This window comes from Diuraphis noxia, unplaced genomic scaffold (assembly GCF_037042655.1).
Source record: "Diuraphis noxia isolate RWA-SAM2 unplaced genomic scaffold, SU_Dnox_SAM2 contig0001, whole genome shotgun sequence".
NCBI lineage: Eukaryota > Metazoa > Arthropoda > Insecta > Hemiptera > Aphididae > Diuraphis > Diuraphis noxia.
The window spans coordinates 1,622,874-1,636,305 of NW_028301711.1; the positions used below are offsets into that span (position 1 = coordinate 1,622,874).

A 13,432-nucleotide genomic window follows, 5' to 3' on the forward strand; every position below is an offset into this window, starting at 1 on the left:
CATTCAACAATTTTTGTCTCAAGTTTACTGTCACAAGTAGATTAACCAACATTATGATTGTATTAGTGTTAATTAGGTAAAACTGTGTACATACGAACACACACACACACCACAGCCCCTCACATATATTTTACAATCACTGACTATCAGAAGTTATCCTTTATCCTCTATAAAAACGTGCTAATTGCCAGGCAAGTAAAACTTAAAAATAAAACAATAATAAACTTTTATAAGTATAGGTAACAGATTTAATACAGTTTTTACATTTTATATTCTTATTTTTCTATTTAAAATAATTTCGTTGTCAACAATATAACATCTCTATCAATATGAAGTAATGCTTATTTCGAAAACCGTTCCTTTGACATAATAGTAGATTTGAGGTAATTGTTATTTCTTCTCATTGCAGAAAATGGCCGTTGCAAGTAGACGGAATTGACCTGATGAGTGAAAGCCAATTGAATCATTTCAAAAAGATTTGGAACTGTATCTTTAGATATATTATAGTAACTCATTTCATCATATTTTTCAAAACAATCATCTCACATTTCAATTCATAAGGTATAACTTCAAACAAATATTGATTTATAAGTAATGATGATCCTTCAAAGTTAACAAGTTTTCTATTATTCGTTTTTTCAATAGTAATCACTTATTGTTTTTTTAATATAAAGCTTTGCGTGGTTTTTAGGGGGACTTTGAATGTTTTTTAGGGGGCTTAGCCCCTACAGCCCCTCCCCCACTACAGCGCCTATGACAGACACACACACTTACACCTACACTAAATGTGTTACAACTCACAACTATATCAACTTATACTTATATGTTTTCTTAAACAGTTGTTTGTCTGTACCTACATACATAACACATCGGTACCTAGGTATTTTAACTACAAACAGTTGAGTTCTGCTAAATGGCTTTCTACTGAATTCTTTATTAATTGTAAGATGTGTACTACGGATTTCATCATTCCACATGCTATACTCTTATCAATGCTCCCTATACTTTAGAACTAACTGTACATCGTATATGCTTAAGTTAACTTATTATTATGTATCACCATGAATTGCTATTTGTATTTGTATTGTATTTGTATTTGTTATATAACGTTTATTACTATATACGCCGTGAAAGTTGCTGATTTTATATGTAAGATAAAGCAAGTTATCAGTGGTCAAAAAAGTAGTTCTTCTGTTTTGTTTTACTGCTCAAAACAAAATACAATTGAATAATTTGACCGTATTGATATTGAACTATGTTTCTATTGCATAGTTCACACACGCACTCAATAAAAGGTAGAGTTACAGTTATTGTACTTTTAACAAATGAACAAAACACTTATACGTTTTCACAATATAGTTTATAATGGACTTTCTTTCATACAATTACATAGTACTCACATGATACAAATATTCACCTCAGATGGCTCAGACTTACCATATAATTTATAGTATCTACACTTACTTTTATAAATATGAATGTACAAACTAATCAACTCATCTTCTTATATCTGTATTTTAACCTAACCGTACTTCAATTGTATTGCACATAGACGCAATTAGAGTAAAAAAATTGGGAGGCCTTCAGCCCCTCACATATATTTTTCAATCACTGCCTTTTAGAAGTTATTTTCCACTCTCTATACCACCATAATATTATGATGTCATGTTACTTTTGACGTTAAAATAATAGTAATGCAATAACAATAATAATGTACCATGTACAAATAATATTTTAAAAACAACTGTTTCTGTTTGCTTTTAAAATGTTAAAATGTCACTTTTGGTTCGACTTTGTGGGATCTGTATAAACGTTGACGGTGTCGATGGCGTTTCCATGCGTGGGTATTTATCATGTACCTACACTATACACTCTTGATGATGTAGGTATTGTTTAGGTATGTTTAACGGAAAATGCGAAAAAGGTCATAAACTGGGAACCGGTTTTGCTGTGCACGAATCAATTATACATTCAGTAAAGGAGTTTAGAGATATAAATCCGAGAATTACAACTTTAACAATTAAAACAGACAATTTTGACATGGTATTAATCAACGCGCATGCTCCAACTGAGGATAAGAATGAAGAAGAAAAAGAGCTGTTTTATGCAACACTAGAAGATACGTTTGGCACGTCAAAAGGTGATATAAAATTAGTATTAGGTGATTTCAATGCAAAAATAGGAAGGGAAGAGCGCTACAAATCGACTATTGGAAACTACAGCCTACATTCCAGCACCAACGATAATGGTACTAAATTAATCGACTTCGCTTTAGGAAAGGATTTGGTGGTCAAAAGTACTATGTTCCAACGAAAAGACATACATAAATATACATGGATCTCGCCGAATGGGAGACATAAAAACCAAATTGACCATGTCCTAATAAATAATAGATTCAAAAATAGTATCCTGAATATAAGAACTTTACGGGGAGCTGATATGGACTCGGACCACCTATTGGTTGGTATATGGATGAAAGTAAAAATTAAGAAGTATAAGAAAGGTAATCTAACAAACAAAGGACGTACCGATATAAATAAACTAAAGGACAAACAAATATGCAAAGAGTATGTAGAGTGCTTTCAGAATATTATTAAAAGTAAACAACTAGATATAGAAAGAAACTTAAATGTTGATAAAACATGGGAACATGTAAAAGAAAGCATAAATGAAGCATCATCGAAAGTCTTGGGAAAAAAAGTATCGAAAACAAAACCATGGTTCAATACGATTTGTGAAGAAGCTGTACAAAGAAGAAAATTAGCAAGACAAGAGTGGTTAATTGACACTAACAACGAAGTAACACTGAGAAGATTTAGAACTCGCCAAAAAGAAGCCAGCAAGATATTGAGATGTGAAAAGAGAAAATACGTTCAAAACATATTAGAAACAGCAGAACTCGATTATAAAACACACAGAACTAGGGATATGTATAAGCGAGTGAATGATCTCAGAGGTGGATACAAAAAGAAAGAAAGATTTCTAAGGGATGATGATGGCTCCCTGATAACTACAAATGAAGAGTTGGCAAAGAAATGGGCTAGCTACTTTGAAAACTAGCTAAACTGTGAAGAACCGAATGAAACCTTTAATTTTAATTTTAATCAGGAAATCCAAGAATCACGGGATTGTGAAGAACCGACCTTGGAAGAAATAAAATTACAGATAAACATGCTAAAGAATAACAAATCCCCCGGAGAGGATGACATTCAATCAGAGCTCTTAAAGGAAGGCGGAGAGGAAATGGTAATGTGGTTATGGAAGGTAATTCACGAAGTCTGGACAACTGAAAAAATGCCTAAAGAGTGGAAGACAGCGGTGATCTGTCCAATTCATAAAAAGGGAAGTAAACAAGACTGCAATAACTATCGTGGGATAGCCCTCTTAAACGTGGCGTATAAAATTTTTTATTAACAATTTATTAACAAGAATAAAAACAAAAGCAGAACAAATTATTGGCAATTACCAAGGTGGCTTCAGACCGGGAAGATCGACCACAGACCATATATTTATTTTAAGACAAATATTTCAAAAAATCTGGGAGTTCGATAGAGAAATACACGTTCTTTTCATAGATTTTAAGAAGGCGTATGATAGCATCCATAGAGAAAGCTTAATAAACATCTTGAGAGAATTCCATTTCCAGGACAAGCTTATAAAATTGGTTGGGATAAGCATTTTGGATACATTTGTCAAAGTTAAGGTTGGAAATACAAACTCAGACCCAATCATTGTCACCAATCTTATTTAATATAGTAGTAGAGAAAGTCGTAAGAGAGATGAATATTACACCGCAAAAAGGAGTTAAATTCCAGGAATCGTCCATAGGACTTCTGGCTTATGCAGATGATCTGGTGATCATGGAGGATTCACAAGACGGACTAAAAGATTTATTAAACCGGCTGGAGAAAGCAGCACTGAAAGTTGGACTCCATATCAATGAGGACAAAACGGAATATATGGTAGTAGGAAGACGAGACACTATAAGATTATATCCAACTCTTAACATCAACAACCGAAATTTCAAAAGAACAAGACAATTTAAGTACCTAGGATCCATACTTTCAGAGAGAAATGAAATCGAAATAGAAATAGGAACAAGAATTCAGTCAGGAAATAAATGCCTTTATGGTCTTGCGAAATTATTGGGATCAAGATCACTTTCAAGAGAGTTAAAATTACAATTATACATCACATTAATACGACCTGTTATTACTTATGGAGCTGAGGCGTGGCCATTAAGGAAAAGTGATGAAAGAAAACTCTTAGTTCTGGAAAGAAAAATACTGAGGAAGATCTTTGGACCAGTAAAGGACAGGCTTAGTGGGGAATGGAGAATAAGGAAGAATGATGAACTAGAGACACTCTTTCATAAACCCAGTATACTCGAAACGATAAAGAACAAAAGATTGCTTTGGGCTGGGCATGCCTGGCGTAGTCAAAACCCACTCATACGTATGGTACTGGAGGAGAACCCTAATGGAAAAAGACCGCTGGGAAGACCACGTCGGAGATGGGAGGATGGAGTTAGGGATGATGTGAAAGCATTAGGTGGAGGAGAAGATTGGAGATTACAGGCATCGAATAGAGAAAACTGGAGGCAAGGATGTATGTCGGGATGGTCATAGTGGCCGAGTTTACCGAAGAAGAAGAAGAAGGTATGTGTGTAATTCACTTTATGTCATTGGCACGTCGGACATTTTTACGTTCATTCTTACCAACACAAGTAGTCCGTCGGTTTCATTTCATTGTTATTGGTAATTTTTAACATTTATCCTTTAATTTGTATTGTTTTGACAGTGTGGCTGATTAATTGATTAATTATGATATTGAGATATTGTATATGATATTATATTTTACGTTTCATGTGGGTCGACTTTTGATTACCGACTCTCTAATACGAATTGATAGACGCTCGAACACGGTTTTCAAATAGTGCCGCCTTCGACGGGTTACCACAAAAACCTTTTATTATAAATCCACATATCGCGACGTCAATCGTATTAACTACTCATATCGTCTACCATTATGGTAGTGCAACATTACAGGCGCTATGTACAAAATTCTAACCATACAGTCTCCGAAATCGGTATTCACTTGACGTGACCGACTTGCTAGACATTTAAATACGGCATTCGGCTTTACGCTTTTCGTTTCGACATTCATAACAGCACAAGACTGGACCGTATCGACTGTTGAACTGGGATTTCAAATTTGCCGCTTTCGAAACGATACCTCCACGCCTCATCATAAATCGTTATCACCTGCTACGACTTTTGATTATTGATTGACCGGCGAGTACAGCAATGATTTTAATAATTCAAACGACTCTGTCTCCGCCATCGGTACCCACTTTTCACCGACCAAGGGGGTCTGGGGGTCTCCCCCAGCTAGCACGGAGGGCTAGTCTTATATTATAAAACGTGAAGACGGTGGCGCGTCCAAGTGTCGATTATTTCGTCCCATAGCGAATCACCAATCACAAAATTCGACGGCGATTCTCGCTTATCGCTTTTCGCCTTTTCCGATGTTTGCGCGTTATTGATAACTCGAGTGCGATTCTTCAGATTCTCGCCGGCGGGTGCCGACATTTTCGCTTTTCGCCCCCCGCACTACCGTTTTCGACCTTTTTTCGGCCCCGTTCGAGCTCTCATCGCGTTCCCCGCGAGTTTTTACCGTCCGCGCGGTCCGCTCTTCTCCCGTCCGCCGTCCGCCGGGCCCGAGACGTCGATCGCCAGAACCGTCGCCGCCCGTCGTCCGTCGCCCGGATTTCCGGACGTTTTTGTTTTTCCCCGATCCGTTTCGTCTCTTTAAAGGCCGCGAGTGCTTTTTTTCGGTTCGCAGCCTTCCCCGCCGTCTTTTACGTGCCTACGCCTGTACACGATTTTGTTTGAATTCAATAAATCACATCAATATAATGTGTGTTGTTATAGACATACAGAAGGATGTAATGCCACGCGTACTACATAATTAACGTGTACCGTGCCCGTAGGTTGGTCGGGGACACAAATCGTGATGCCATCGGGAGAATAGCAAAACATAAATCTTACCCACTTAATGCATATAGTATAGTTACCAACAAATTAACTAACATTATAAAATATATGTGTTTACAAACTCATCTTCTTATATGAGTATTATTCTACTGCTGTTATTGATTTTGTTGCAATAAGTATGATTGCATTTGTGTTAATTAGGTAAAACTGTTTTTTAATTCCATAATGTACATACAAATACACACACACACACACACCATAGGCTTCAGCTCCTCACATATATTTTCAATCACTGCCTCTCAGAAGTTCTTAAACTTTTATAAGTATAGGTAACAGATTTAATACAGTTTTTACATTTTATATTCTTATATATATATTTTTCTATTTAAAATAATAGTTATCAATATAAAGTATTGCTAATTATATTAAATAGTTAGTTACTCATTTCATCATATTTTTCAAAACAGTCATCTCACATTTCAATTCATTAGGTATAACTTGATTGCTTTATAAGTAATGATGATCCTTCAAAGCTTAATTTTAACAAATTGTGATACTGTCAGGAGAATAACTTTAATAAATAAAGCATAATGAGTAACAGCAGTAATTATTGTACATTCTAAACGTCAACAACTGATGTACGCACAACTCTGTGATATGATACATCATACATTGAACAAACAAATAGACATGTGAGTTGTAGTAATGTGTAGTACATAACCAGGTTAGTACACAGCTTAACATAACAAGTTGTTCTTACTTTAACAGCTGTATATTGTTATAGAATTTCACAATTCTGTTTGACTCAACACACACACATAGTGCATAGGTAACGAATAAAATACAATATATTATATGCCTTAGACTGGCCAGTGACCATATTATATGTAACATAGCTTTAAGCATTGGACTTAGAGCAATACATACACAACAATAATAATGCATATGCAATGTATTCACATTTAGTATGCTACTAGGTATATTCCTGTGACATGTATAAAGTTATTAGATTTATATTGTTAAATTCCTATACTGGATTTTATAGTGTACTCATTTGGTAAGAAACGACAATAACAATAACAATAGCATAATATATCTAATTGGAGTAATATATACACCGGAGAGGTTGTAAAAGAAGTAGTACATGACTTTTATTCTTTATCAAACACACATCAGACATTACAATGTATTCGAATTGGGTATATATGTTTGCTGTGCTTTCTGTTGTCTGTGATACGATTTCACCCAAACACGGTACACAACAATTAAATATATGTGATGTGTAGATTATAAACTCTACTGTAATATACTGGATTTTATAGTGTACTCATTTGGTAAGCGACGTTAATGTTCCGCTGCTCTTATGTGTTGTTTATGTTTTAAAAAACAAATAAACATGCAAGTATTTAATGCACAACAATATATATTGTAATATGTAATACATGACTTATATTTTTTAACAAAACACAATGTATTCGTATTGGATGACTATGATCACCTTTAAAATGCAATATTTAATAGTATTTGGAATACATAAATATATATATTGTATATGATTTGATGAAAACAATGGTGTGTGTAAGTATTCATATATTGTAAAATAAGTGCATTATGCAATAATATATAAAACAACGGTATATATATACACGAGAGGTAAGAATATATGATTTATAGAATTCACATATGTATTCAATGGGTTAAATGGAATACGATTCATTATTAATTATATCAAAATACAGCTTAACAGTAGTAGTTTCCACAGAGATTAACAACTCGAATAGTAGGTAGGTCCCGTTAGGCGTTAGGCATAGTAACCGTAGGTGTGTAGATCGATACCGTGATCGTCGATTTGGCGGCGGCAATGATAATCGGCACGGTCGGTGTTTTTTTGCATTTTTTTTTTTTGAATTTTTCATTGAAAACGTTTCAAAAAAAAAAAAAATTTAATTGGCCGCGAGTCTGTTTCAAAGCCATCCATATCGTACCTACGTCTTCTAACAATATATTGCGTGTACGACATTACCGTACATTATTATGCCGGGTTTACACCAAGCCGACAAAATAGCGACTTTCTGTCTCGCGACGAAATGGAAACATAAATGATAATTATTGTACCGTCGGCTAAATTTTTGCATTTGCTACATCACGGGGTGACACACGTCTTATGTATAATACCATATAAGTATATCATTAAATCGGTTGAAAATGTTTATAGAATTATGACTTATTACCGCGGTAACTCGGTTGCATAAAGTTTAATAAATTATTATTCAAGATTATCATCTAGGCAGTGGTTTCAAATGTATTTCGTTATTCAAATGCAAGTCACACAAACAATAAATTATGTCAATTTCATTTCATTTTTACTGCTTAACAATTATTCCAAATTGACACTTTTAAATTCTGTATTTGTAAGTTTTACACTAACATGCTGCTGCAATAATGTTTTTGTCAAAACAATCTATCCAACTAACTTCGTTTAAAACATAAATGTAGATCATGCAGTCGATAGTTATCGGTGCCTACACTTACTGTTGTAGAGTCAACAACACGTTTGTAACTGCGAAACACACAGGCATGTTAACACTTATTGTTTCAGCCTAATCAACATAAATAAATTAATATAAAGATTATAAATATGTATGAACACACCGTTCTTCTGTATTTTAAAATACAATTGAAAATGTTGACCGTATTTATGTTGTTTAAGTAGGACTGTGTGGAACTATGTTTCTATTGCATAGTTCACACACACTAAGTTATTTATAAGTTATAACTCACTTTTATTTTACCTTTAACAAATTATCAAAACACTTATACATTTCACAGTATGTATACTGTACACTCACACGATACTATACAAGTATCTGATATAAATATTCTGCATAACATAAATCTCACCTCAGACTTATCACATAATATTATAATTTGTTCTACTGCTGTTTTTGATTATGGCTTTCTACTGAATTCTTTATTTGTGAGACGTGTACTAGGGATTCCATCATTTCAAATTCTGTAATGGGTGCCTCCACTTAATGTTGTAGAGTCAACAACAAATTTTGTTTCTGCAAAACTCATAGGCACACCAATTAAACGTTCTTCTGTTTTGTTCTACTGCTCATATAAATTACAATTGAATAATATGTACAATAATATGTTGTTAAGGTATAACTGTATGGAACTGTATGTTTCTTTTGCATAGTTCACACACACACAATAAGCAAGGTTACAGTTATTCATAAGTTATAACTCACATTTATTTTAAATGTGCCTTTAACAAATGAACAGAACACTTATCCATTTCACAGTAAGTTATAATGGACTTTCTTTCATAAATCTCACCTCAGCACATTCAAGTAGATTAACAAATATTAAAATTTCATAACTCATCTTATACCAGCTTTGTTCAACTGACTACTGCTGTTATTGATTATGTTGCCCATGATTGTATTAATATTAATTAGGTAAAACACACACACACACCTACAATAAGCTGCAGTGTTACAATTTTAAAGTTACCTAGCTACTCATAACTCCCTAGGTACCATATCAATTTATACTTATACGTTTTCTTACACAGTTAATTGTCTGTATATACATAACTAAGGCCGTATTTAGGGGGGAGATACAGGGTACTGTAGACCCAGGCAGCTGAGAGGGCAGCTAATTGTATTTTATTAATTTTTTTGCCCCTTGGTGTTAAATTCTTAAATACATACATAAATACATGTTGAGTTCTGCTAAATGGCTTCATCATTCCACATGCTGTACTCTTTTCAATGATCCCTATGTCGTTAGATTATTTCAATACTTTATTTGCCGTGTTGATAGAACTAATTGTACGTTGTAAATGCTTAGGTTAACTTAATATTTGAAATTTGTTTAATAATGTATTGTAGTATAGTAGGCACTGATAATTAATTTCACTATGTTATATAGATTTAAAAAATAATGTGTAATGTATATTTTAATGTTGTTATACAACAATATAACGTTTATTGCTATTATACACTGCGAAAATTCTACTGCTCAAAACAAAATATAATTGAATATTTCTATTGCATAGGTCATACACAAACACACACACTGTGTGTGACAGACAATAAGTAGAGTTACAGTTATTTATAAGTTATAACTCACTTATAACAAAACACTTATACATTTCACAGTATGTTATAATGGACTTTCTCTCATATAAGTACACTGTAGGTACTCACATGATACTACAAATATCTGATATAAATATTCTGCATACAGTATTATATATTTAGTGTTTAAATTGCATAATGTAGATACAAATACAATACACACACACACACACACACACCAAAGGCTTCAGCCCCTCACATATATTTTCAATCACTGCCTCTTAGAAGTTCTTTACCGCCCTTTATACACTACAAAAATTTGCTAATTGCAAGGCAAGTAAAACTTAAAAATAAGAAATAAAACAATAATGAACTTTTATAAGTATAGGTAACAGATTTAATACAGTTTTTACATATTTTATATTCTTATTTTTCTATTTAAAATAATTTCGTTGTCAACAATTTAACATCTCTATCAATATGAAGTATTGCTTATTTCGAAAACCGTTCCTTTGACATAATAGTAGATCTGAGGTTATTATTATTTCTTCTCATTGCAAGTAGACGGAATTGACCTGAAGAGTGATAGCCAATTGAATCATTTCAAAAAGATTTGGAACTGTATATCTTTATCTTTAGATATATTTTCTTCGACGGTTAAATATAGTTAGTAACTCATTTCATCATATTTTTCAAAACAATCATCTCACATTTCAATTCATTAGGTATAACTTCAAACAAATATTGATTTATAAGTAATGATGATCCTTCAAAGTTTAATTTTAACAAGTTGTCTATTATTCGTTTTTTCAAAAGTAATCACTTATTGTTTTTTTATAATATAAAGCTTCGCGTGGTTTTTAGGGGGACTTTGAATGTTTTTTTATGGGGCTTACGCATGCCGAATAGGTTTTATTACCTACACAATTCATACAAAGTTAATCGGTTTAACAATATTTAATTCACTATTCGTTAGAGAAAAAAACAGCTTAAGAGTAGTTGTTTTCATACGTTTAACAACTCAAATAGTAGGTAGGTCCCATTAGGCGTTAGGTTTTAGGAAATTATTATTTAATTTAAAAGTAAATTTTAATTCTAATATATTCGAAATTTACATTTTGAAGAAATTATTATAATATTGTATAGGTACTAAATTGTGTAGAATTTTAAAACACATTTATTAATACATTTTGTGTACATATATATTAGTTTAAGAATTTTTGATGAAATAGTTTTCCCAGATTTTGTACTTGAAAATCTAAGTATGTTTATCCCCCCCTAAGACAAATTCCTAATTACGCCACTGACATGGCACGCATCACTCCGATCATACTGTTGATAATTATTCACAACTCATATACCTATGGGTGCCACACTTACTGTTGTAGAGTTAACAACACATTTTGTTTCTGCAAAACTCACAGGCATGTTAAACACTTATTGTTTCAGCCTAATCAACATAAATAAATTAATATAAAGATTATAAATATGCATGTATGAATACACCCAGTGGCGGCGTGATAGGGTGTTTCATGAGGCAATTGCCTCACGACCAATTAGGTGGTGGTACCCCCGGGAACGGATATTAAAAACCACATATGGAGTATGGTCAATTAATACTATTACTTATTAGTATTAGTAGTATAACTTAACTATACTAACCTTACGTAGTTACTTTTACTGGAAATACAGTATACACTATTAACTATAGTACATGTTGTATAGTGTACAATAACGCGGTATATTGGTGCCATTGTGGTAACACGTAACACTATCAAAGATAATATTATATCATTATTTTTATCATCATTATTCACAGATATAGATAATATTATCTATATCTGTGTCAATATTTTATTTATCTATTAACACTATTTCCCCTTCGTTGGTTGGGCTCATGATTTAAGATAGACTAAGATAGTCTATCTTAAATCATGGTTGGGCTGTAGGCAACTATGGTGGATCGTGGTCTGTGGATGCACGTAATATCACAGAACAATATAGAAGCGAAACTCGATCAGCTGATTGGAGTTTTGTTTCCCTATGATCTGAAGTCTAAACCTCCGAAAAACGTTTCCCGTACTAACATGATATTAGACCCAAAGTCATACATATTATGTAAACGTTTCTCCCACGTTGGCGGGGTACGCTGTGCGGGGTCGGCTTGTTTCCCGTAGGCCGTAACCACGTTTTTGATATGAAATATTTAATTGATAACGTATGCCGTACCCTCCTGCAGACGAATTGACGGTTATGTTACTTTTAACTTTAAAGTTTTTTTATGTATTGTTATTTGTTGTTCATATTCTGTTCGTGGTTGTGCTCGTGACAAATATTGTGACCAATATTAAACTGGATTGTAATTTCTTTTTGGGCCAAATTATGAGTTCGACAGTAGGGTCAGTATGCGTTTGTGGTAAGAAACGTGGTAATTTGAACTCGGTAAATTGGGGTCGACATTTAGAGGCTTGCAAGTGCAATAAAAAAAAAATTAGTCATAATTACTTTGGTTCAAATTTAAGTAATTATTTTAAATCTCCTAAAAATATTTCAGTCACGACTAAAACAAATATCTTATCAGGTAATTATTTTATTTTAATAACATTATTATTCAACTAAACTAAGATTAGTTAAATTAATTCATTCAAAAAAAAATGTTTGTTTATTTCAATTGTCTATGTTAAACAATAATAATTATTATAACATTTTGTTTTGTTAATTTGTATATGGCAGATGCTGAATCTTTAGATGTGACAGCTATTGGTGAAATCACTAAAAGTGATGAATTAAATGTATCAAAATGTGTATCAGGTAATGTATATAATCTTATCTTAAGACACGAACGTACGTGTCCTAAATTAATAGTAATACATCTATGTTGTGAATCAAAACATCTGTGTTTTTTGTGTTTACATATTAATATATTTTATTATTGTCATTAATCACTGTAGCTCAGTTGAAATTATTCATAAAATATCCAAACTAAAAAAACATAACCTTATATACCTAACTAGTTTATCATAGAAAAATATTATACCTACAAAACAAAATTAATGTATGTAACATAATGAAATATCAATAATTATAATATTTTGTTGCATGAGTGTCTTAACATTCTAGAAATAATTGTGACTTGTGAGTTGTGTTTATATTTAATCATTGTATTCTCCATCATCAGCTTACCAAGAAAAATATGGGTAATACTGCTATAATACTTTGGTATATTTATACCTTTATTTTATTTATATTTTATATTATGTGTTATGTGTATGTTAAATGTTTAAAATGGATTTGATGAGTCATTTTCACACATAAGAACATCTTATATACCTAGAAACAAAAAGAATA

The 13,432-nt window shown here is 32.6% G+C and overlaps 1 protein-coding gene across 1 annotated transcript; it reads left to right on the forward strand.

The window, feature by feature from the left end:
* Nucleotides 1-1,899: 1,899 nt before the first annotated feature.
* Nucleotides 1,900-3,751, forward strand: LOC149059224 (uncharacterized). The gene is made up of 3 exons (XM_089223153.1): nt 1,900-3,039; nt 3,109-3,346; nt 3,447-3,751. The coding sequence occupies exons 1-3, from the start codon at nt 1,900-1,902 to the stop codon at nt 3,749-3,751; spliced, it is 1,683 nt and encodes a 560-aa protein (XP_089079279.1).
* Nucleotides 3,752-13,432: the final 9,681 nt, after the last annotated feature.

Bases quoted from the DNA above. Each gene is read 5' to 3' on its own strand.
- LOC149059224 (XM_089223153.1), top strand. From the start codon at position 1,900: ATGTTTAACGGAAAATGCGAAAAAGGTCATAAACTGGGAACCGGTTTT. The intron at 3,040-3,108 runs GCTAGCTACTTT...AATTTTAATCAG, and splicing joins AAGAGTTGGCAAAGAAATGG to GAAATCCAAGAATCACGGGA. The intron at 3,347-3,446 runs GTAAACAAGACT...AAACAAAAGCAG, and splicing joins TCCAATTCATAAAAAGGGAA to AACAAATTATTGGCAATTAC.